The following is a 25,170-nucleotide window of genomic DNA, read 5'->3' as shown; positions in this document are numbered from 1 at the left end:
ATAGAAGAGGATGTTGGAAGATAAAAGTTTATACAGCTACGCTTCCAGGTAGTGGAAACGTAGTAGTTTCTCCTCGTTCTCTTCCACTTGGGCATTTGCCTCACGTCGTCGAGTTCCTCGGACCTTTGTGAGCGTGAATAGGGCTTCTCGTGAGCCTGACATGCCGTAGGAAAACGGCGAGTAGGTACGCAAAGTATTTTCGAAAGGCTCGAGGCTGTTGGCGCCAGGAAGTAGGGTACCGGGTTAATACATGACAGGGAGAGCCGGAGAAAAGCGGGGGGAACCGTGAGAAGAAGGTAGAAAAAAGAAGGAGGAAACTTCACGATACGTTTAAACGATAATCCGTTTGTTCGATAATTAACCGGCGCGTGCTCTTGGTTATTTTATTTATATTAGACGATGTAAGATAATTGTATCCCGATTGGTTATTAAGGTGGGGAGCGGGTAAAATCGAATCGGAAACGGAGTCAAGAAGCGAGATAACCTACACAGCCGTACGGGCTCCTCTCTTATCGGTTAATAGTTTCTATCGTCGAAACAATAAAACGTGTACAGTTAGACCGATGAATCGATGAAAGCGTAGTAATGCTTGTTTGTCCGACCTTGGAGAGATCGGGTGAAAAGTATATCGAGTTGCATGGAAGGAGGACATTCAGGTTCAATATACTTGGTGGATGAGTGTCACCCAGATCCGCTGGTGTGCCACTCTTGCGTAAAATGGAAGAAATTAATGCGAATGGCCGCTCGTCTACGCACGGAAATCAATTACGAAATCGTGGAATCGGGAATACCAGCATTTTCGAAATTCTCCAATTGTTCTTCCTCGTTCGGTTCACGATCTCGCTACGAAGTCTACGCTAGACATTCTAATGCGCGCTTCAAGTTGGAAAGTGGACCAGAGAACGACACGTGCCACGAGAGTTTCGTAGTTGCTCGTCACCTTGGAACTTAGTCTAGCAATACCTCGTTCCCTGCCGATAAAGCAGGCAAAATGCCCGGTCTCGGCATAACTTGACACCTAAAGGTTAACCATTTTTATCCTTTCGCTTGAAAAGAAAGCAATTCTTGCTGCTACGCCTACCTCGTTCGGTAGTCACGGTTCGCGAAGCCTGGAAACGGGGAGGGAAAGGGGGATTTCTTGAAATCAAGAAGCGTGATAAAAAACTTTTTTTTCTCTTTTTAACTCGAAAGGGGAATTACTCTCGTTCGAGTAAACGTAATTATTTCGCTTTTATACGGGGGATTAATAATGGTGGATGGAAATTGAACGAAAAACTGGAGGATGAGCCGTTCGGAAATCGATCGGATCGATTACAAATCGGGACACGCGGATGACGCGTGTGAATTATCGAGTCGCCAGTGCGAAATTGCAACAATCATCGCGGCAAACAAGCACTCGCGAATTGCTATTCCGAGGGAGGCGCGTGTTCTCGCATATTTATCGCTGTTTCTATATTTATTTTTACACAGGTTCGCTATCCGCCCCATTTGTCGTCCTCGTTTCAATTCGCGATTAAATATCGCAACATTGTTTGACTTTGCGCGCGTCAGCTGATCGGATTAACGAAACGCGTCGTCCAACGCGTTGCGTCCGTTTTCATATCTCTCTGCTCTACGCTCTTTTTTCTTTTTTTCCATACAGTTCTCCAAAAAATCGATACGTCGATAAAGAGGCACTTTTTTTAAAACATCTTATCTTATATATTGAACGACAAGCATCTAGTTTTCACCTATCGTGCAAGTTTTGTACGATTCATCGTCATATAATGATAGTCATATCAATTTTTCCAGATCGATCGGACGCGAGTTAACAATCCAATATATTTCGATAGAGAAGGAGAGAGAGAGAGAGAGAGATGGAGCGGCGCTAAATTAATTATCGGTCTCGTTGGTGGCGACGTCGTACAAGCGACTAACGGTCCCGTAAATGTTAAACCTCGATGTAATTGCCGGTTTCGACAACCGGACATATCCAGCGGGGAGGGAGATTTTCCACGTTTCACGGTTACTATTTCGATGCTATTTCGCGCGTCGTGGATCGGGTAGCCGCGGATCCTAAGGGCGGAGGAGCGATTCCTCCCGATTTTGGCCACGATAACTCTAATACCTAGTACGATTTTATTAGCAAACGCTTAACAGTCGTGTGAAAATTGCCGCACTGGGCGGGTTCTACGTTCCGTTGCAAATAATCGAGGGGAATTCGAACGGCGATATTCTGTCACGATCGAGTAATTAATGGGACGATAATATCGGAATCAATTCGCTCCGTGGACAGATTGAATCGATGGATGAAATATGGCGTACGGACGCGCGTATGTGTGTATACGCGTGGGATCTTTCATCGAGGGGATTAAATCGATTTCGATGGAAAAACTCGACGATCGAGAGCATTCGTCATTTTTTTTTCTTTTTTTTTTTTTTTTTTTTTTAAGGGAAACGGCAGGTCGCGTAAAATTTTCGTGCGTGTCGCGTGTTCGAGGTTGGTGGAGGCACGAGGCAGCGAAGGGAAAAAATCTTTGGGAGTGGAGATGGAACAATAGGTGGTGTGGATTTGTGACAATCGAGGAAACGCGGATGGAAGAAAGGGGAACGAAACAACGAAATTAACGGGAAACAAGGACAATAAGGACTTTAATTAATCCCTATATATATATATATGTAGGTATATATAGAAATTGTCGGGAGGCGTATTGTATTCGAATCGAGCAAATATACACGTGCGTGAATCGTGAATGATAGAGTAGGTAGCAACGAATGATGCAAATGATATATGGCGGTATCTAGCGTGTCGATTCGATGCTTGACCCACTGTTTCGCGTCGATCCTGACAAATGACGTCTGTTCTGGATATTGAACGCATAATGCAGACACCCGTTGAAGATGTATCGTCGTAACAACCCGTTGAAAATTGGCAAGGGGTATCAAGAAGAAGATTTATTAACTCTTCGAGTTAAGCTAACAGTCGCTCGAGTAGAATACTGTGAGAGGGATAAAAATTACTTTTCGTGTTCGACAATTTGTACGTATATCCATTGGTGGTATATATACAGCTGTTGGAAAAAATGGACGAATCTCGACGATTTATCGCCCGTTCTTCTGGCGACGTTCAATCGATTCGACGTGTATGAAACGCTGTGCGAAAAATGTTTTCCTCGCATCGACGTTTTTTTTCGAACGCATGACTTTTCCCATCCACGTGAACAAGACGTTCACAATGGGACGAGACGATGTTTCGCGAAATCTTTTTGCCTTTGGATTATTATAAAATTATTGCGTATCGATCTCGACTCGAAGGCACGAGATTTATATATACGACGTTCACCATTGTTATCGTTATACGGATAATAAAACGAGTGGACGCGTTGTTTCTCACGGAACGAATACAAGCGTTACACGCATTACACGCATGTACCGTTTCTTCGCGAGAACTAGATTCCACCTCTTGGACCAATTCCAGCACGCGCTTCTCTCTCTCTTTTTCTCTCTCCAATGGAGGAAAAGGAACGGTTGTTGGAAAGAACAATGCTCCTTTACTTTCACGAATCGTCGCACGAATCCGCGAATCCTAAAAGTTATTTTCTAAAATGAAAATAATTCGCGTATGCATCGTGATTTTTTTCGCCAAGATTTAAAATCGGGACCATCGAGAGGAAAGAGATCGTCGATTCGAGGCGCGCAATTAACTCGCAGAGAGAAAGAAATCGCTTCTCGTGCCGTGGCGAAGTTTCGTTTCTTCAAACGAAGGGTTATTATAAATTCCCATTGATTAGAACGGCTGTAAACGGGTTTATGACGTACAAACGAGGGGACGCGACCTCATGCTCGAAGAAAAGGAAGATTTACGACATCGATGCCCGACTCAGCCGCCCGTTTCACGTCCCCCTCCTCCCCTCGCTATCGGTCGCGCTCGTTGCATGGTGGCGCGTACGGCATGCAGCTGTTTCTTTTGACGGAAGTCGAGCACGTTCCGTGAACCTAGCACCGCTTCCAAGAGGCCAGTGTCGTGGCCACGGCGTCGAACGCCTTCCACCACCAACCGACACCTTGTGCACGTGAACGCTCGCTACTAACGGTAGTACGAGGTCCACGATAGTCCCCTTTCTTCGTAGAATCCACCCCCACCGAAAAACTTTTCTCCCAAATTTTCTTTAAACTTTTCCGAACGGATTAAACGAAACCAATTCTTCCACGATATTCGCCACGTATTCGATCGCGTTTTCATCCGTTCGATCATTTCGCAGAGTCATTGCAGCCTTCTCCCAAGTCACCACTCGAGGCGAGAATCGTTCGCCTTTTTTCTTTTTATTCTTTCACACGCGCCAAGTGTCCGCCGCTGTTTGAGGAAGTGCGATTCAAATGGCCCTTTTCAGACGCTTGTGCGCGACAGGTAACGGCAAAGGGGTGGCGATGGGAGAAAGGGTGGCTCCCCTCCTCTCCTTGCTTCGCATCACTTTAAAGTCCTCGCTCGATCGGTGGGGTTGAGAGGGTTTTTCGCCCGGGGCACTTTTAAGGCGTCCCTTCTAACCACCTTTTATTCGACGTCGCCAACTTTCAGACAGTTGTCCGTTCCGCCCTTAATATAATCCCCTCTCGAAACGTCGCTCGCGTCTACAACGTCTTATTATCACGGCCCAGTTGTTTGTGATCCTCGAACGAAAGGGAAAAAGATGATATATATATATATTTTGGTTCCACTTCGAACGAAAGAATCGATACGCAGCGTTCGTAACGAAGCGCGTTAACGATCCGCGAGGAGGACAATATCGGTAGTCAGACAGTTGTTGGCCCGCGCTTCAACTCAACGTATAAATCATAATTACCGGGGAGCTCGTAATTTAATCTCGTGTACCGCGTGATGAACGACACGAGACGTCGACGAGGACCAAGAGAGCGTTATCGTTGCTCAATTAGCCGGGAAGAGTAGCAGAGGATTGGCTGTTGCGATTCACATATTCTCCTCTTCTTCGTTCTCATCCTTTCTCTTCTTTAATCGCTTTCCTCTCGACTGTGGGGGGATTCGATGCGAATTCACCGGTGAGCTCGGTTTCCTTTCTCCTCAAAATTCCACGCGTTGACCCATCGCGCGTAAGACTTGGATCGTTTTGAAGTTTATTCCGAAGTATTACGTGGAATATGAAACGTCAATTGTGACATTTTGGGTCACCGGTATTACTCGAATTAGAATCTCTCTTTTGGGAACGAATTTTTCATCTTTCAAGAGAGTGGGAAGAGCATGAATCGGATGGAGAGAGAGAGATTCACGAAGGATGGGAAAGGGGGAAGGAAGCGCGGGGAAGGTTTCATTTAATTAAAAACGTAGCAACGATGTTTGCACCCGTATTTTCGCGCGTTTTATTTGTCCTTCTTAAACCGTGGAATTACCTCTCCCCTTTGCAACACCCTACTTTCGGGGACGTTTTAACGCCTCGCGTTTAACGAGGCGTGCCACCTCGAAAAGGATCGCGTGTTTGCACAACGATGCGCGGCGAGTCGACGCGTTTTGCGTACGAGCTCGTTTCCAAACGCGTGGGACGAACGAGAGGGAAAAGGAGAGGAAGAGAGAGAGAGAGAGAGAGAGAGAGAGAGAGAGAGGCGCGAGATAAGGAAAATGAAGAAACGAAAGGATGAAGTCGGATATGGGGCGTGGAAAGTTGCGGAAAGTCGTGTATCGTCGTCACGTGTCAGAAACGGGAGAGCAAAGTGCAAAGTGCGCGGAGGGGAAAGGAAGGGAGGATGGACGGAGAACGAGGAGGAAGAAGAAAGGGTGCGTGGATCTCGACGAACGCGGCAAGGGAGAAACATCATCTGTCGTTGACTCTCTGCGTTTCATCTTTGCCTCTGAAAGCGTTCCTTGTCCTCCCGTACAGTGTCTTTCAGAATAGGCTGACATTATCCAGAAGTTGGCTCGGGTGAAAAAGCTAGGATATCGGCGTTGCCGGTAGTTTTGTGCGGAAGAGCGACGGTATCGAAGAAGGTAGGAAGAAAAGAGGCGAGAGAGAGAGGAGATTTGGTCATCGAGCAAAGAAAAATCAATGAACTCCTTTGTTGAACTCGCTCTAATTAAATCGAACTATGCCTCGTTCGTCGTCGTTTCGTTTTTCTCTTCGAAGCGAATCTCCACGGGACTACCGTTCGGTCATTTTTTAAAACTCGACCGAACATTTGTACGCGATCCCCCGTTGTTGCGAACGTCGCATAGGATGGCGAGGTGGAGTTCGGAGGTGTCGGTCGATTTTCGTTTCGACGGAGAGGCCTCGTGGACGTGGGTTCGCTCGTATTCGATTTTAAGCGTACCCGTACACGTGCTATAATGCACGCCGTATGCCGATAGTCGGTCGAGATAAAGTATACTAGGAAACGAGCGTGCATAGGCAGAGAGAACCGACGCGCAACAAGCCGGCGTCGTGCATCGCGATCGCCATAACGTGTATCGCTCGTTTCAAAGCTCTCCTCCGTACACGGTATCGCACCGTGCCTCGTTCCATATGGAGAGAGGAGGCGAACGATCTCGCCAACTTTCAGCCGAGGAAAAGTTGGCGAACTTTTAAACGGGACTTGAACGTATATATACATTAAACTCCGTCCAATTTATACGCACACACATATATACACACGATTTGAGGTACATCGATAAACGCGAAATTTAATTTATTCGGAATGTATTAAAAATTTAAATTACGATTTCATTACGAATACATTTGCATTTTCATCCACCACGAAATTGAAAACTTGTAACCATCGCCTTGGAATTAATCTCTCTCTCGAAAACTTATCCTCCGGAAAAAGTCCAATAAATCCCCGATCCCGTAGGAAACGTTCCTTTTCCTCTGCTCGTAACGAGGTCACGAGCCGTGGACGTGGCCCTTTCACGCTTGGCCGAATCCCGCGTCGTAATGAAATTATACCGGGCTCTCGTCGATCGGCAAACTACGGGGGCTGGATATCGGCCGACGTTATACATCTACCAGCTCGATAACGCGGATATCCGTCTACGTTACAAATCGAAGGGCGGACGCGCGCCTCGCACCTACGTTAAGCAGATTACCGCAGCTCGCCGATGAATATGTATGAGCGGCGCGCACACACGCGCAGGCGGAGAGCAGAGGAGGCCGTGATCCGCCGGAGGGATCGGTGGGCGTGCGCGTATCGCACGCACGTGGCCGAGTACGCGCGCGCGCGCACGGGCGTTGTGCGCGCCGCAAGCTTTCGCGTAGGTGAAGAACCGGAGGAGAGCGCGGCGAGGCGGAGTTAGCGCGAATAGACACGGAACACCGCGAAACTGTGTCGCTCTTCGGATACGAGATTTCCGATTCGAAACAGGTTTCGAGGGAAGAAGATACCGGAGGATTTGTAATTCGTGATAATTAACCCGTTAACGGTGGATAGATAAGGGAATTAACCTCTTCATCGCGCTATCCTCTGCGGCTTGCGTCGGGATTTCGACGAGTTTCGAGCAAATGAGATATATATATATATATATATATATATCGGTGGATAAGCCAGTTTCTCGATTCTCTCTCGATAATTTCTATACCGATCGTTGGCCTTCGATAAACTCTTTATCTCTCTCCTAAGTAACTCTTCTGCTGCGCATCTTCCAAATCTGCAAGCGTAATTTCTACGAAAGTAAAAAGGAAATGGAACTACGAAAGAAAGGAAAGACGGATTCTCCTCTTCTTTTGGAAAAATAATTGAGAAACGGGCGTCGTGACCGATATCTCTCTCGGTGGAGCACTCGGTGAGATCGGTCGGTATGGGAGCGTAAAAGGCAGGCCGGAGGGGGATTACGGAGCGTGGACGATCGAATAGAGTTGGTGAGCGTGCGAGAGAGAATTAGCGAGAGCGTGGGTGGAGCATGGCAATGGGAGCAACGGTGGACTTGTTAGCGCGAACGTACCGTAGGGAATAAAGCGTGTCGCGTGTACGTCTAAATATAAAGTCGGTGGAGAAGAGGCGCGAGTGGCGCGGATCCCTGGCGAGAGAGCGGTGTAACCACCTAGTCAAAACACGCCTGTTGTGCCGGGAGGAGAGCCGAGAGACCTCTCGGGCGGCAACACCGATTCCAATTCCAGTTGGCCTCTGGACTTGTTGCCATCTCGTCTCGCTTTCCTCTCGGATCATCCTCGCACTCTCGCTTTTCTCCGCGAAATATTCTCGCTCGCTTCCAAGTTTTCCTTCTCTCGATTCGGTCGATGAGAAATCGTGGAACGGTGCGTGGCACGATCCGGGATGCGAGATTTCTTTTTTCGGAAAATCGTTGGAAAGTGAAAAAGTAGGGTGGGAAGTTTGGTACGAGGAGAAGCGTGTCGCCGTAGAGAAATATATATTTAGTCGTGGTTTCGAAACGCGGGTGGAGGAGACTGGGACCGATTTTACGACGACCTTGGCTCGAAGGAATCGTAAAACCGCGCGAGGAGCGACCGTGCTATTTTCGAGCGAAATATTCGCGCGTAATTCGCGGGGAAGATCGGTCGAGGACGCGATCGCTGAAATATTTCACGAACAACAGTGTACAGTCGCGCGTTAGTTAATTTATAAATCGGGAGACGTTTAAGAGAAGAGAGGGCAAACCTCTCAAACGATCGAGCGTGGTAAGCCCGATTATCGTTTCTTCCTCGGCTAATTAGAAGAGACAGCGACGCGTAAAAAATCGGCCGATAAACCACGTGACACGTCGAGATTGTTCGCCGTTCCCCTAACGGTGCGTCCTACGTAAACGTAGATAGGTTCTTCTCTACTAGATTCGCGGGAAACGCGGCTTCCAACCGTTTTATCCATCTTGTTGTTCCGTTTCGCTCGATAGATCGTTCCTCTTGGAACGAAATTTGACCTTCTGCAAGGAAGGAGGAATTGACAGCGCGTTTCCGCGATTGTACGACTCGAGGAGGAATTCCGTACGCGATATCGGCGGACATTTACGTACGATCCTTTGGCAATTAATTATTCTGGTGGCGAGTGGCGAGGCATTTAAACGACGAACGAGGCCGTAGGCCCGTGAGAGGAAAGCGTAATCGGTTTAAAATTGTGTCGTCCCAGAAAGCGAGGGCGGGCCGTCCTCGTGGAAAAACACGAGCGGAGGGGAACAATAGCTCGATCGAAACGTTGCCGCGCTCGTGGACGGAGAAACACACGACGCGTTGGTATTCGCTTTTCGGGGCCGGCGTGGTATCACGGTTACTACGAATTAAACGAAAAAGAGGTTAATTCCGTGGCGGCTAAAACGGTCGATTCGAGCGGCTATTTTCAGCTGGAAACGTGACACTTCATTCATAATACTCGACTATAAGCTCCTCGGCCAGCCGACACCTAATTAAATCTGAATTTCCTGCCTCGCCTCTTCGACCGGTTGCACGTACGTGCACGCTTCCTCGTTGCCTTCTTCTGCCTCGCCGCGAATCTTATTTTCCACGCGATCCGCGATCGATCGATTTACGGTTTACGGTTTATCGGCAAGTGACGCGGAAGGTATCGATGATCGATGAGCGCGATCGGTAGCTAGGAAAGGGTTTGGGTGTCGAGGGGGACGACGGTCTAAGTGGAAACGCGTGTTTTCGCCGCTGCTCGGCCGCCCTTTTCGCCCTTAATCCCTGTAGACCGGGTTTCCACCAACACCGACACCGAAACCGGGAAGGGTCGAGTCGGTAAATCAGCCGGAGGTTGATTCTCTCCTTCCATTCGGCTTCCATCCGCGCAGTCTAGCCCATCCTCGCGATCGCGGGATTAAGTTGAACGCGCACGGATTAAAACCTTCGCCGTACGTCCCGTAAGGATTAAACGTTTCCTCTTTTGTACCGTGTCGCGAATCGGGGACTAGCTGTTAAGCGTGACTAGCCTCGGTCGTTGACTCGATCTCCGCTCCGATCCCATCCTCTTTCAATCCCCCCTTGTCCTCGCTTCTTTTCCGATCCTCGCGATCGACAATTATATATATTCCAATTATTCCCGTTAGATAGAATCCATCTTAAAACGCGTTAAAGTCGCGAGGAAGGAGTGTATAATGGTCGTGGTCGAAAATATTTAACCGACCGTGTCGAATGTCGACCCTGATCGCGACCGAACCGGATCGGATCCGCCGCCAATTTGCGTCCTGTGCTCGGTTGCCCGTGCGAGAATTGTGACTGTGTCCGAGGAGGAGAAAGGAGGAGGAGAAGAAGGCGTCTCGAGATGGATCGCGATATTTGGAAGGGCGAAAGCGGTCGCGCGAAGAGGTTGTCGACGATCGCGGAACACTCGGAGGCCGATAACGATCATCGTCCACCGTGCAACGAGGAGGAGAAGGAGGAGGAGGGGGAGTCATCGATTGCCAGAGGCGAGCCCGAGCGAACGCTCGAGGACCAGGCGGCGGCCGTCGAGTACTTCCTCGTGGACGACTCGCCGATGGCGAAGTTCAGTCGGAGCATCAAGTGGATCTACAAGAAAGTGAGTCTGGAAAGTAGTAGCTCGGTTAAAAGCGGTGGCGTTTCTCCATTTTTCCACTCTCTTTCGACTTGTTCCAGCGTTCCTCGCTTTTCGAGCATAACTTTTTCTCGAGTCTTTTTTCGAGAGGATACGTCCGTGACACAGCGGAGAGAAAGGAAAGAGAGGAGGTGGTTTCGCAGATGGAACGATCTCGCCTCGAACTCGACTGGCGGTCGATGCGCGCTCAGGGAACGTACGGTTAATGGCAAGCGTGGAATTATCATATTCCGCGAACGTGTGACGTTGACGTTTCTATCGGCTGAAAGGTTCGATTGTATTCTCTAGGTAGTGGTCGGCCGGCTCGTCCTCTCCTCTCCTCTCCTCTCGGTGAAAGAAGCTATTAACCGCACGCAGCCGTCCTTTTGCTCTGTTTTACTTTCCAACTCCTCGAGCCGTGTCTGCGAAACGGTTCGAACGAAACGTGGCCGCCGTGCACGCCGGGTTCCTGCCGCGGATCACGAAAGTCGTGACGGGTTTTGCGCTTCTACGACGAACCGGCGCCCGTCTACGAGACCCTTCTTCGAGACCGCCGCGATGCATCGACACCGGAGAACGGTGAAAAGCTGGTTCTAGCGTGCAGGAATTTTTTTAGGGGAAATTGGCGGACGGAGTTGCGTCGATCGAGCTTGGAGAGTGAGGAACTTCGAGATCAAACGGTCCAAGATAATAATCTTCGCCCCCCTCCTACCGTTATTCGTTGTTGTAATGTTTGAAATCCATTTTTCCATATACTAACCTATTTTCACGCACGTTTCGTTCGCGATCTACGTTATATTTATTTGTTTCGTTTCGTTTTGTTTTGTTGTTTCGTTTCGTTTCGTTTGGTTTGTTTGTTCGTTCGTTTGCAAACAACATTAAACGCTACGACTGTGGCATCGGTAATGAATACACCGCCGCGTGGAACGTGTTAATGAACCAGATGACAACATTTCTCGTCTCATCCTCCTCCTCGTCCCCGACCTCGGATGAAATGCTCGGTGGAACGCGGTGCCTGGAATCGAGATAGATCCTCTCGCTCGTTCGCCCTCCTTCCCTTCCTCCTTTCTCTTTATCTTTCGCCTCGTCTTCTCTCTCTCTCTCTCTCTCTCTCTGTGTCTCTGCTCGCCGCGTCGCGTCGGAGAGAATGCAGAGGGATCGAGCTACTACCCGATGTCCTCTACCTACACGGATTCATCCCCATCCCCGGAGCAGAAATAGGAGGCAGTGAAACCGGGCACAAAAGAAGCAGGGATAAGAAAAGACGAGAGAAGGGAGGGAGTCGCGTGTCGAGAGGGTCGGGCGAACTTAGAAACTCTTCTCCGCCACTCGGCAAAGAGGACCACCTCGGGAGAGAGGGAGAGGAGAGAAGAGGGTCTTACGCCGCGAAATGACCTATTTCTCGCCGTGGAGGGTTAAGTTTTTCGAAAAGGGAGGAGAGAGAGCGCGTGGAGCGACGCCAGCGACTATTAGCCTCGACTGGGTAACCGAGTGTTCTTCGAGGTTAACGAACCTTCCCAGAATTCCGTGCGCGCTTTTCCTTTCTTTTTTTCGCGTTATAATACAATTTCGCGGAATTTCGCGTTCCATCTCTGGCGAGAATTACGCGAAACTTTCGCGCATTTATCGCGTTATCGGGTTAGGACGAGCGTCACGTATTCTCCGTTCTGGCGGAAATGGAACCGCGCCAAAAGTGGAAGAAAATTCCACGGGGGAGGGGAATCGGCGGGAAATTCGACGGTGGAGCGCGCGTAGCCCGATGGAACGAACGATGGTCAGGAAGGAAATCGATACCGCGACCCGGTTACGCGAAAGGTGGTGAAATTTTAATTAGCAAATTATGCTGTGGAACCTCGCCGATGGCCAACCGAGCTAATTGAAATCTCGATTTTTGGCGGCTCCAATTCGTCGCTTTCTCTCCTTGCCCGATTCGCGGGGAGAGAATCGTGCATGCTTGAAATATCTTGGCGCGCCAGGTGGAACGAATAGCCAGGGCCACGGCCTCCACCCGACAGATTCTTATCCCGGCTGCGACGCGTTCCGTGCGTCAGCGTGGTCTCTCTCTCTCTCTCTCTGTGCTCCTTCGATCGTCGATATCATTCTCTCCCTCGATCGATGGAAACCGAACCAGATCCAATTTCTCGTCTCTTCCTCCGCCTCCTTCCCCCTCCTTTCCACAAATTTTGTTGCGATTCCATCGAACGCGAGGCTCTCTCTTCCTCTCTCTCTCTCTCTCTTCCTTTCGAGAAAACACGAAGAACGAGCCCCTTCACCCCGACGATTTTAACAGGAGCGGTGTAGGAAACGAGGTGGGAGCAAGACGAAAGTAATTTGCCGCAGGAAACGCGCGTAATCGCAAAATCGACCACAATGTCGACGTCGTATGCCGAAAGTATGGGAGCAATTTCCATCGGCCGGGTCCGCGGGCTGCTGTAACGATCAGTCCGCCGATTGAACGCGAAATTCACGTTACGAAGTTAACTCTTACGCGGTCCAAATGATGTATATCGCCTCGAAATATCGAAATTCGAGCTATTTTCCCATCCTCCGTCAATTGCTCGATCGATCCCGAACCTCGATCCTTGAACCGTAGAGAAATAAAGAAGCCCCTTCCTCTCCCTCCCCAGGGTATCACCTCGGTTACGAGGGGGTGGATGGCCGGAAGCGGAACGGAATACAAAGCCTTTTAACGATTTAAAATCATCCGATCTTTTTTCCTGCCCCTTTAATGAAAAATTTTTGCCTCCAGGCCAGTACTTCGAACGCGTAGACGTATACGCGGTTGCCGTTAAGAGTCCCGGAAGGAAGAACCGGCTTGGACCGACTCCCCCCTACAGTCTTGGATCCTAGATTTGTTCCCAGATAGATCCCTAATGCCAGCTCCGCAACAGAACTTGTACCAAGAGGACGATGAAAACTGTCATGGGCCGATGGACGGCGTGCGCCCGCACGATTTCCCCGAGACCTATGAACAGTTGTTGAAACATTTCTGTGTTAAACCATTCTCTTTACCCATATATTGCCTGGACAACAAACGGCGAGTCTGTCAAGATTGCTACGAGAATGGCTTAGATAATGAAGTCCGAGTACTGTATCAAGAAGGTGGATACCATTCGATGTGCAGGAACGCCGGTGTAGCTAACGCGACCAAATGCCACGTTTGCCAGCGACGCATAGCGTATATAACACCGGCAGGCTCCTGCACCGAATGCATCGAGGAATTTTTCGAAGTGACCGGGGAAGATTTGCGGAATATGTCTAGGGGGAAAACCATAGACGTGTTGACGAGGTGGTGATGCAAAACTATTTTTCGCGCAATAAGAAAATAGAAAAGGGAAAAGTGTGAAAAGTGTGAACAATTCGAACACTGTAGAAAGAAAAAGAGAAAAAAGAAAAAAACAATTTGACCAACCATACCGATCGAGAGTGCGAGTGATCCGATGATACGACCCCGATGGACAATATGACAACAATATCCAGCGCTTGCAAAAGAAAAGACGAGAAATCGGAAGAAATATATACTACTAGAAAAGCAAGTATTACCCATCTATTTCTATATCTTTTACGATCCAACCATCTTTCGCGATTTGCACGTTACACATGTATAATCGATGCTCTTTCGAGATAACGAAATCCGGAGACGAGGTCGAGATAGATATCGGACTCGAGGTAGTAGAGGTAGTCGCGGAAATCCGACACCGCGGATCGGATCCCGGCAGGGATACACTCGCGGGACATTCGATCCCTGCTCTCGGCCGATCGACCGTTTCGTTTCGACCGTTCGAAACCGCAGTCTCGCGTCACCAAAGCGCAAAAGCGAATCGATCTCAGCGGAGCAAGTGTCGCGTTAATTGGGCGGGGGTGTGCCGCCCCTGCGATCACCCTCGTCGTCGAACGCACCAACGATGACAACAATCGGAAATAGACGGAATTTTTCTCCTCGCTCGCGACTCGTATCGATCGCGTGTCGGCGCAGTACGACGCGGCCCGCCAGAATCGATTATTTGTTTTCGCGCGTCGCGCGCTAACTCGGTGATCGATTAACGAATCCACGCACGCACCCCTCTCTTCCGTTTGCTCGGTTAATTTGAATTTATGACACAATTTCGCCGTCTGTTTGCCTGCGAGCGATTTAGACAATCCTTTCCTTCTTTTCGTTCGTTCACTTTCGATCGGGACCAAAGAAGTGAAAACAAGGACGAAGGATATTTGTTTGAGATAACGGCGAGACGTAAATCGATCTTCTCCCTCCACGACAGAGGGAACTCGTCTTTTTTTTTTCCTCTCGTCGCGTGCTATTCATCCCGGGACACCCTGTATAAAGCGATAAATTGGATTCCCGTCGTCGGGGCAACTGGGAGAGGCGCACCTTAATCTTGGCGGAGACTTAACACGCGTACACACACACACATATATATATATAGCATGATCCGGGCATGAAGAGAGCCGGCCTCGATTAATCATACAGTCTTACGGTGACAGGTCTCTACGAGAGCCTGAATCTTCGCCTTGTTGCTTCGCGATCGGATCGATACACGGTGATCCTATTGAAACTAAATTACTCGCCATTATGAGAGTCGCACAGCCAACGTATACCCGATATATATATATATATCCGTTTAATCTCTCTTAGATTTATTATTATTATTATTATTTTAATCGAAAAAAAGTATCTATCTATCTATCTATTTATCCACATTCTCGTAAAATTTTTACGAGGTGTTGATCGTATCGATAACGATCGTCCATTTAACGTCGATGAAATGTCGATGATGCAGAATTTTCCCTTACGTTTCGTGTCGCGTGACGATCGACCGAGCGTATTCGCGAGAAATAATATAATCGCGCTTGCCCTTCTTACGCTCACGCGTGTTGTTTTCTCACGGAATGACTTTCCTCGGGAAAGGAATGCATCCTAGCGGCGGCGGATAAAATGATTGCGCGGGGTCGTGGTCGAGTTCAACGACCACGAACCTCGGCTAGAGAAAGAGAATGGATCGAAAGGATCCAAGGGAGATCACCGCTCGATCGCGTTTTCGTTTTATATGTACGCGTATATCCCCGACCCTAATTATTTTTTATATCGCAACAAATTCGCGTAATTACCTCTCCTCGCCTGCTGGCAGGCCACCTCTACAAGCAACGAGAGTAGTAAAATTGTTGGCGCAGACAGAAACAGCTAGTGGAATAACTTCCGCCTTTCCCGCCTCCCCCTCCCCTTTTTATTCGCCTTTTTCCCCCAGCCAGAAGGCTGGATGAAAGAATTTCGTGTCGGGTATATAAAAAGTGGTAGCTGGCCGGCAGCCCGTTTTTATCGGCCGCCCGTACCGTCCTTGTTGGTTTATACCGAAATTCTTGGACAGATTATGACGTGTTCGGTCGTTTATCCGGGGGGACTGGCGCGGCGATGAAAGGGTTCCGCGTTCTGCCCGCGTCAGGATAACTTTTATTCGGCGTCAACGCCGATAGAGATCGATCGGTTTTTCGCGCGCGCGGTTTCTGCAAATTGCACGCGTGGTAATTTCGCCGGTGAATCGACGTTTCGACGGGATTCATCGAGCCGGAACGATGATCTCGAGTTGGATGCTCGGACGAGTTTTTTTCCAGCTGTGCTTTCCGTCCAAACTCGGGGCGACGAGGGAGAAGGGGGACAAACAAAGGAGGAATTCGTCGAAATCCGGATCGAGATCGGTCGCTCGTCGCTCGATAGGATTTTCACCCGTTCTACATTTTCCAAATTGCGAAATCTTCGATCCTGCATCCTCCTCCTCCTTTCCATTGTTATTTCGTGACAGAGGACATCCTTCGATTATCGAAATTCGGATACGTCAGTCGTGATTTTGCCACCGACGATATCCAATTTCCTTCGTTCCCTCGCTGTTTCGATGCTTTTCGAAAGGATACACGAGGATGGAATAGAACAGCTCTTTCGAAACCGCGCGATGCGTGGCTCTGCAGCCAACGGCGGGTCAGCAAAAGAAAACGGGATCAGATTTCGAAAGGTCAGCGGCTCGAGGATCGTGCGCAGGCCAATCCTCGGCTATCGTTTACTTACGGCGGACGGAAACGGTGATAAAAATCTACGGCCACCGAAAGTAAAGCCCCCTCCCTAACAGGCACACACATCTCGATAAAGGGCAAGGATGAACGATAAATCGTGCACGATCGGGCGGCGATACCGACGTTAGCGCGATATACAATCATCTTACGCCCTGATGATCCGGAAGAATCGGGAGAAACGAACGTTTGAAAGGACGTCGTTAAAAGGGAGGGGAGGGGAGGGGAGGATACGTACGGTCGTACGTTCGAATTAACCGGGACGACTGCGACTCGACGAAGCGAGGACGACAATGGTTTGTCGATAAAACGTAACTTTCAGTTTTCGAGGCATACGTCGAATCCACGCCCGTCTTAATCCTCGGCTCCGGTGAAATATGGTGAAATATGGGGGAACGCGGGGATTTCGATCTCACTCGTCCCGCGCGGAACAAAAAACGACGGGCTAGGATTTAAGTAAGACGCGTCACGAAACGTGAATCGACTCCGCGTATTTATTATCCGTATTCTCGTTACATTCGTTCTTTGGAAATATCTTGGTCGATTAATTGTTATTCCTAGTATCGTGAAAAGTGGTAAATCTTTGCTCGTTAATTATTCATCGAAGATCGTGAAAATAATATCGTTCGTTACGGTAAGACAGGAAACTGTTACTGCGAACCTAGCTGCGAAACAATTAGAGAAATTGACGGTGTAACAATAACATCCACCATTGCTATCTCTGACTGAAGGGATTAAAAATTTTCGATTAGGAAGGTAGGAAATGGGGGAAGAAAGAGGGAGGGAAGAAGGAAGCGCGTTATTCCGCGATGCACGTTCGAATAATCCGCGGGAAATTCGTCACGGCCGACTGGACCGCATCACTCGACGATAGTTCTAGCGGACGAGAACGTGCCTCGTCACTGTCGCGCCATTCCCGTCCGTTCTCTCCTTTTTACTTTTTTTATCTATTTTTTTTTTATTCTCTTCTTTCCCCCCCACGCGCAATTTCCGCGCTACCCACCAACCCGTCGATATTCATTCCCCTTTCTTCGCACGCAGACCGAAGGGAAAAATTGACTCGGCCAAGGTAGTCGAGGTTTTTCCTTCGCGCATCCCTTTCGTCCGTAAAAGTCTGAACGGTAATTCTCGAATCCACGTTTCCGCAGATTGACCGAAAAAATTCATCTTCCCCCCTCCCGTGGACCGTCGGAGGATAAAATTCTCCCCGCACGAGGGAAAGAACGGGGATGAATTTTTTAATAGGAAATTTGGCGGAGAGAAAGGAGGCGAGATTCGTGGGATTTTCGAGTGCGCGTTGGAGAAATGAAATCCACGTGGGAGATTGAAAATCGTTAATCGTTAAAAATGTAAACGACGCGAAAAAATCCTTGCTGTTCTTGGTCCCTTCGCGAAAGGAGGGAACGCGAAGGAGAGGAGGGTTCGGGTTGTCCTATCGGGACGAACACGTGTATAAAATTACGCTTACCGATATCACCGGTCGAGGCCGTCGGACTCGGGGCCGACTGAAACGCGAGGAGGAGACGTATTTGCAAGTTAAATTAGAGCAGGATAAAAAAAAGAGGCGGGAATATGGGCTGGCAGGGAAAAAGGAAAGGGGATTTTTATCAAACTTATGACTTTCCACTTTCCATCCCTTTCACTCGCGGGGGGCGGACCCTGTTCTTTTGTCGTTCGAGATTCATAAGCTTCCCCCTCTCTTTCTCTCTCTCTCTATCTATCTATCTTTTAACTCGCGTTTACCCGTAATTTCAACGCGAGTGGCCTCGCGCGATCTCGAGACGAGAGGGCGGAAATTCAACTGCGTTTGGAGAGCCGCGAGATCAATTCCGTCGTGTGTCTCCCCTTCTCTCCCACTGTTGTGGAAGAAAGAGCGATTTAGTCTCGTGTCGCTGAATTAAACGAAATTCAGCGCGCAACAACGCACCTGTTCGAACCTATCGATCGAAACTATTGTAGTCTCGGCGTGCTCCCCTTTTTTTTTTATCCTCCGCAAAACCGAGCCCGAATTCAATTCGACCTGATTCGTCGATCGTTGCGCAGCGATGTTCCTCGCGTGGAAACATCATTGTTTGTTGTAGACGCGTAAAAGCGATCCTCTTCGATTTTTATTTTTTTCCTTCGATTCTTCGCGTAGATCCTTTGGATCGTTGAAACGTTGTCGTATGCGAATTGTTCCGTTCGAGGTATAACGTCAATCTCATTACGCAATTTCGAGCGGGAGTATAGTAGTATAGTATTTATCGAAGATGGAAGATATTTCCAGGGTAAATCGAGAGATTCGTAACGAGCGTTAATTTTCAAGGCGGACTTCTCGACGTTCCACGAAATTATTTAACGGGAGGCGAAACGATACACTCGGCCGGCTTATTAAAGCCTGGATTTTCCCCGAGGAAACGCGATCCGGGCCCAAGAAAATGAGAACTGGGGAGGCGAGCGCGAACGAGGTGAAAAATCTACTTCGGCGTCCCTCCCTCTCTCTCTCCGTTTATATACGTTCCCTTAACGAGCAGCATAAATCTACTAACTAATTTAATTCGTGTTTCTTGGAAGATTCGAAGGATGATACGAGGGGCGATACGTCAAACTTTATCCTTGGCGAGAGAGAAAAATAGGAGGAGAATTGCGAAAGAGGAGGAGGGATTGCGTTTCTTCGTCTCCCCGCCTCTATCGTGTGTCGCTTGCAATTAGAAATTATGCCGCGCAAGGTCCTTTGACCGCGAAACTGCGGTCGTGGTTTTTCCACGGCGCAATATTTTATCCAGGTTTTACCGTGGATGCAGCAACGCGTGAGAAAGAGAGAGATGGAGATAGAGATATTGCTCGTACCGATGCACGCGGTTCCTCTATTCGCGATACCGCATCTCGTTGTCGGTAGATGCACTCACTTTAATCAGAAGCCTGGCCATGACCGGCGGCTTGCCTCTCCTCTAAATGTCGACCGAACTCCAAAAATCCTACGTACTTCGTCACTGTTTTCGAGCGAGGAAAGACGAAGCTTGATTCTCGTTGGGATGGCAAGTCGACGACGAGGTAATTTCTTGGATTCGTCCGTTCGGGTCGTTTTATTTCGATTAAACTAGGATTAAAATCGAAAAACGAAGCGTGATCCACGGGATAAAATCGCGGTACTCGCCAGGCGCTTAAATACGAGAGACTTCTCTCCCTTCCTACCTCCCTTCCTCAATTTGGAAAGGGACGAGATGGCGGCCGAATTACCGGGAAATGGATTACCAGAATTTATATCGAAAGCGTCTCGATCCAAGCTCATCGAGCTTGACGATATTAGGCCTATCTTTAAGAAAAACGTCCCGCCCAGTTATCGATGCGCTCGATTATCCCCTCTCGCTCACCACCAATGTTTGAACCTCTCTCCTCCACGAGTTACCCCATTCCAAGGGAGAAAAAGATGGCGAGAATAATTTCTACGCGTTCCAAACCTTTTGCATCCCTCTGAAACCGTCTCGTTTTTAGAAATTCCGCGCGAGTTCGCGATGGCCAATAACCGTGGGGAAGGTAATCAGGTCTAGGCAACTTCGTTACGGGCTGGAACCGTTACGAAATCGTTTTTATCGCTATTGCCGGCCACGTGTGCGCGCGTATCTGCTCGTGCTAAATAGCACGGTAGAAAATACGCGCGCCCTCTCTCCCTCCCCGTTATTGCTCGTCCGCCGTAATGGGAAATTGAATCACTTTGAATAAGCCTCCCGTGATTAAAAAGTGTCGGAGACATCTTAAATATCGTCTGGAAGGTGCGTAAACTGACTCTTTCCCCGAATAATGCGAAGATCTCCCCGAAGAGAGATTTGTTTGGAGAGGAAGCGTTTGCACAGGTGAAATCCGTTTTCTTGCGACGTCGAACACCGACGAAACGTAGTTTGTTCGCGGACGAGCGAGATTAGGCAGGGAAGAAGAGTTACGTTGCACGGGGGAGGGGATTTATGGAGGGGTTAAACGTTATCTGGAACGTTAGAGGTGCGTTAGAGGTGAATAGGGACGGTCAGAAATCAAGCGTGGTATCAGGGGTGGTTGGCGTTGAATAGCGTTCGATACGTCCGGCCGGGGTTCCCTTGGTAAATACCAAGACGCCATAGGGCGTAGCTGGTGGGGTTAGAGAAGGGTGGTGGTGATCAGTATGCCGGTGGTCGGCCGGTGAAACACGGCTCGAAGGCCGGTCAGTACACCGCATACATCGGCCCTGACCCTCGTCAATTCGGCCCTTCCCTCCACTCTTCCACTCCTACTATTAATATCGGTTGATAGACCGTTACCCCAACGTCGCAGCCTATATAGTATTTCCTTCCTAGTGTGTCGTAAGAGACCGCATTCGTCGCGTAATCGCCTCTTGTTCGCGGTTTAAAGGGAGAAACGGGGACTGGGGTGTCGTTTCGTCGGATCGATATAGATATCGGATCCGATAACGGCTCGATAACATTGTTTTTCGATCGTGGAATTCTCTGTCGCTGCGGAGATTTCATAAAGAAACGGGGCAATTTGATTCCCTTTGAAATATATCGTTGAAATCTCGAATCTATATGTATATATATATCGAAAGTAGGATGTAATATCTCGATGATTTATTAACGAGCAATCTAGCTACATGTAGATATATAACAACGATATAAACCAGCGCGTCCATTTTAAAGGATTTTTGTTGTTTTTTGCTAAATGGGATTAAACCGAACGAAGCTTGTATCAAAAATACTACGATTGGATTTTATCAAATGGAAATATCGTTGCGTCTAATTTTTCGAATTTCCCTTCGGGTAGAAGGGAAGGAAAGGAGAAACGAGAACGTGGTTGATTGGCTATCGTGCGTCCACACGGCGAAATTGCCTTTTCAACGAATGATTTCCATATTATTCGATCGCGCCCGTCGAGGACGATGTCTCTTTCGCTTTTAATTTCGAAGATGAAGAGGCAAGAAACAATTTGATTCGGGAGAGAGAGGACACCGTCGAATGGCTTTCCCCGAGCTGTTCCGGAAATGGGTACACGCCGACGGAAGGATTTCCTGTCGGCCGCCGAAAATTTATTCCAAACGCGTACTCGCCTTTCCTGACCCTACTCAAGCCCGGCTAACTAATCGAGGCTGGAACAAAGAGGGGACGATGCGAAAACGTAGAAAGCGAAGCGAAACAGAGACGAAAAGTCTGGAAGGAAAACCTAATCGGTTAAATTTTAAATGCAGACATCCGCGGTCGATAATTTGAACGAACGTTCGATAATTTTCAATCAGTTTCGAGGCCACTGCGATTATCAAAATCTCTTTACACGTATATTCAAACGGGAGATAAAACCGGAGCGGTCGAAACCACTTGGAATAATGGGCAGTTTTAATAATAAAATCGATTCGAATTTCTCGTTTTAATGGAAACAATCGCGGGATATTTATTAAGAGAAGGAATTAGCGTATGCCATCCGGTCGATGTAAAGAGCGAGACTCGCGATTATCGATTACAGTATTAATCGCTGCTTGGTGGAAGGCTCTTTCGCGTTTCTTTACTTCGTTGGATGTTAAAGATCGGTGGATGGAAATGGTCCCGTCACGGAAAAATTGATAAACCGCGGTGAAAGACTTGGCCTCCATACGCGTATCTTTATATTTCTCCGTTTTCCCTCGATTTATTCGGCTTATTTTCTGGTCGTTTTCATAAATTCGTTAGAAAGAACGAATTTCGACACCGTGGCTGTGTAAAAACGGAACAATTTATATTTATTCGATACGTTCCACGCGTATCGCGATTTTTCGTTTCGTCTTATATATTTCTTTGGAATCGTGGTTGCAATAAAAAAGATTTATCCTCGTACGAGTATTTACTCGTTTATTTATTTATTTCGATCTTCCCTATTTTTCGGATAAAATTCGCAGAATCTTGATTACAATTCTACTATTAATTCCAATTGCTCGACGCATTTCCTCCGAGAAATCATGCCGTTGTCTAACGAACAGACACTCTCGCGACTCTCGTAATTGCGTCGCTCGACAAACTCGATTATTCTCTCGGTCGAAACGCGCTAAAGTGGCCGTGAAAAAAAAGAGGAGGATTTCGCGCAACTCCCCCCTCCCGAGCCAACAGCTCATTAAACTTTTCGATCGATCAGTGCCGCGTTTCCGATCGCTCGAAAAATTCCATCGTCCTTTCGAACGTGGACTCTCACTGCGTCTCCCAACTTGAGACTGAAAATTCCTCTTTCGTCGATCCGTCCGAACCGATACAATATCCACCAGTTTTATCCACGCGGTTTTCTCACTCGCGAGCCTTACGACGAATACCATCGCTTAATGGAAGGACTAATCGCGGTAAGAAAGAGCGGAGGTCCTGTTTCCTCGTCATCGAGCACGCTTGTCGCTTGCCTCACTGTTCGTCGGGAAATTTCTTTCATCCGAGGGATCCGAAAAGGAGATCTTTCGAACCACCCTCGTCGCGCCCGCAAGATTTACGATCTTTGCGACCGCTCCGTTCCGGATAATACCGCCTCTCCTCGCCTCGAATTATAAAAGCCAATCCATTGGCCCATTGTCGCAATGGATCATGCCACGATACTTGAAAACACGGAGGAACGAAGGTCGGTGGGACGTGCGCTCGTCAAAGGGAGGAGGAGGACGCTCTCCGCGCCGTAATCGTGCACTGGCTGCTGGGGGATACTTTAGAATGCAGACGGATTTCGAGTTTACCGGCCGTGGGAAGAAATTCCATGGGTGCACCGCCGAAAGGCATTCCAACCTACCTGCTCGAAGCCCCCGACCTTCCTTCTGCTTCCTGTCTCCTCCGCCTAAGAAGAAAGAGATACTTTTTCGGCTACTATCCAGTTGCCGGTAGAAACTGGTGTGTTCAGCCTGGCTCTCGCTTAGAAATACCTGCGTGTGACGTAACCGGTGCTCCTTTCTCCGGTGGAAAGGGGCGGGCGCGTACAGGTGGAAAAGAAAAGAAAATATCACGGAGGAAGAAAGGAAGAAACACCTTGTTCGCGTATACACGTCCATCCGACTCGAGCGTGACGCACGGCCTCGCGGCGTGCATTCGAATGCGCGTTACACTCACCGCTCGCCGCGGAGATTGTATTACGCGTACGACGCGAGTTTTGTATAACTTTGCCCGCGAGATTTCCGTTTCGCTCTGCGGTCGAGTCGACGGAGTTTCGAGTTCCATCGTCCGATCGATTCGCGTTCCTATAAATCGACGCACGGAATAATTACTGTCTGTCGCGTGCGGGAAAAAAAGGAAAAGGGTTAGAAATGAAAAAGGTAGGAAAGGATCGAGTCCGCTTCCGCAGCAGAAGCGAATTCGAAACGAGAAAGAAACATCGCAAACAACGTTTGATAATTTTTACACTAGCCTAAGCGAATCAGCTGCACTTTAGCCGCGAAGATCGTCGAACAGAGATCGAGATTCTGGAATCGTTTTGGGGACGTAAAAATCTGTGGTGGAAATCCGTCGAGTGGAGCGGAATAGAAACGAAAGCGCGAAACGTTAACAATCCATTGGAGCGAAATAGTAATGAAGTGGCAGGGGAGGGAAGAGCGGGTGGTCGGTGGAAATGGGCAATGTGTCAATATCGATCGTATAGTGGACGACCATAGGGGCGAAGGAGGGGAGGTATATATGGCATCGGGGGGCATGTAAAATTTATATACAGGGTGACCGCGTCGAGTAACGACCCTCACTTCCGGCCACGTCCCGCTTCTGCGTCGATCGCGACGATTCCAGCTGTTGCACGGATTTGACCGAAAGCCGGGCCGCCCTAAACGACCAGCCCCCCGGCTATTGTCTTGGAGCACAATGCCCGTGTCATCAAATTTTCCACTTTCGCTTTTTTCCATCGCGCCGTTCCGCTCGATACTCGTTCTACGCACGATTAATCCGGCGTCGCTAATCCCAAACGTTGCGTTTTTTTTCAAATCGACGCTGATCGATGAAATCGAGCTCAGTTTTCAAAGTGGAAGAAATCACGGAGGCGGAGGCGACGCGATAATTTATCAACCGACGTCGTTGGGCAAACTTTGTTTATTATTGTAGAATCGAGGGACGGAGAGGGCCGAAAAACGTGCGTGAACGTTGATATTAATCCGTCCACGGTGATGATCGAACCCTGCGCGTTCTTCTCGCTGTATCGATCACGTCGTACGACTGCAACAATAAAGATTCGTGTTAAAAAGTTACGTTCAAGTTTGCCGAAAGAGAGAAAACAAGATTCCACTTGGAATCGATAAACATCGCTCCGCTGCCCTCCTTCCCTTCCTTTCCTCGAGCAATTCAGCGAGTTGGATGAATTCCGGATGAAACGTCGTAGCCTGGATGGTTTGGTTCCGTTAGAATCGCGAGATCGCTTTAATTAAGGGACAAGCCCGGTTCTATTAGACGCTGGAAATGTACTTGATTAATCGCTCCCGATTCTCGAACCGTAAAGTGGTAGTATCTGGTAGCCGAAGCGGAGGTACAAGAATTGGAATTACACTCGGATTTCTTCATCGACCGAGAGAGAGAGACAAGTGGAAAGATAAATCATCGAAATAGCAGCGGGGTTTAAACTAGTAGCGGGAAGGGTTATTAGGAAAAGTGGGCGAGCGTAAGCATAAGCGCGTTAACGGCGCGTAATCATCGTTTTCGCCGTCCTATCTCGTCCCCAAGTTTTACGAGGCGGGGTGTACTAATACGCTTTTAGCCTGGATATCGA

General features: G+C 48.6%; 1 protein-coding gene across 6 annotated transcripts in view; it reads left to right on the top strand.

Moving 5' to 3' along the window:
* LOC107999520 (putative uncharacterized protein DDB_G0271606) overlaps window positions 1-25,170 on the top strand; it is a 105,062-nt gene that overhangs the window by 23,224 nt on the left and 56,668 nt on the right. Inside the window, exons 1-2 of one of the 6 annotated variants that reach the window (XM_062080130.1) lie at window positions 7,645-8,591; window positions 9,950-10,419. The exons of 3 other annotated variants lie outside the window; for them this stretch is intronic. In XM_062080130.1, coding sequence (XP_061936114.1) covers window positions 10,165-10,419 — 255 coding nt within the window. In that variant the 5' untranslated portion in view covers window positions 7,645-8,591; window positions 9,950-10,164. Of the gene's footprint in view, window positions 1-7,644; window positions 8,592-9,949; window positions 10,420-13,183; window positions 13,967-25,170 lie in introns of those variants that run through there. 2 more of the 6 variants (XM_028667503.2, XM_062080129.1) reach the window with 2 other exon arrangements.

The sequence above is a fragment of the Apis cerana genome, linkage group LG10, assembly GCF_029169275.1.
Source record: "Apis cerana isolate GH-2021 linkage group LG10, AcerK_1.0, whole genome shotgun sequence".
NCBI classification, from domain to species: domain Eukaryota; kingdom Metazoa; phylum Arthropoda; class Insecta; order Hymenoptera; family Apidae; genus Apis; species Apis cerana.
Note: the sequence above shows the minus strand (reverse complement) of the source record. Positions and strands in the feature narration are given on the sequence as shown.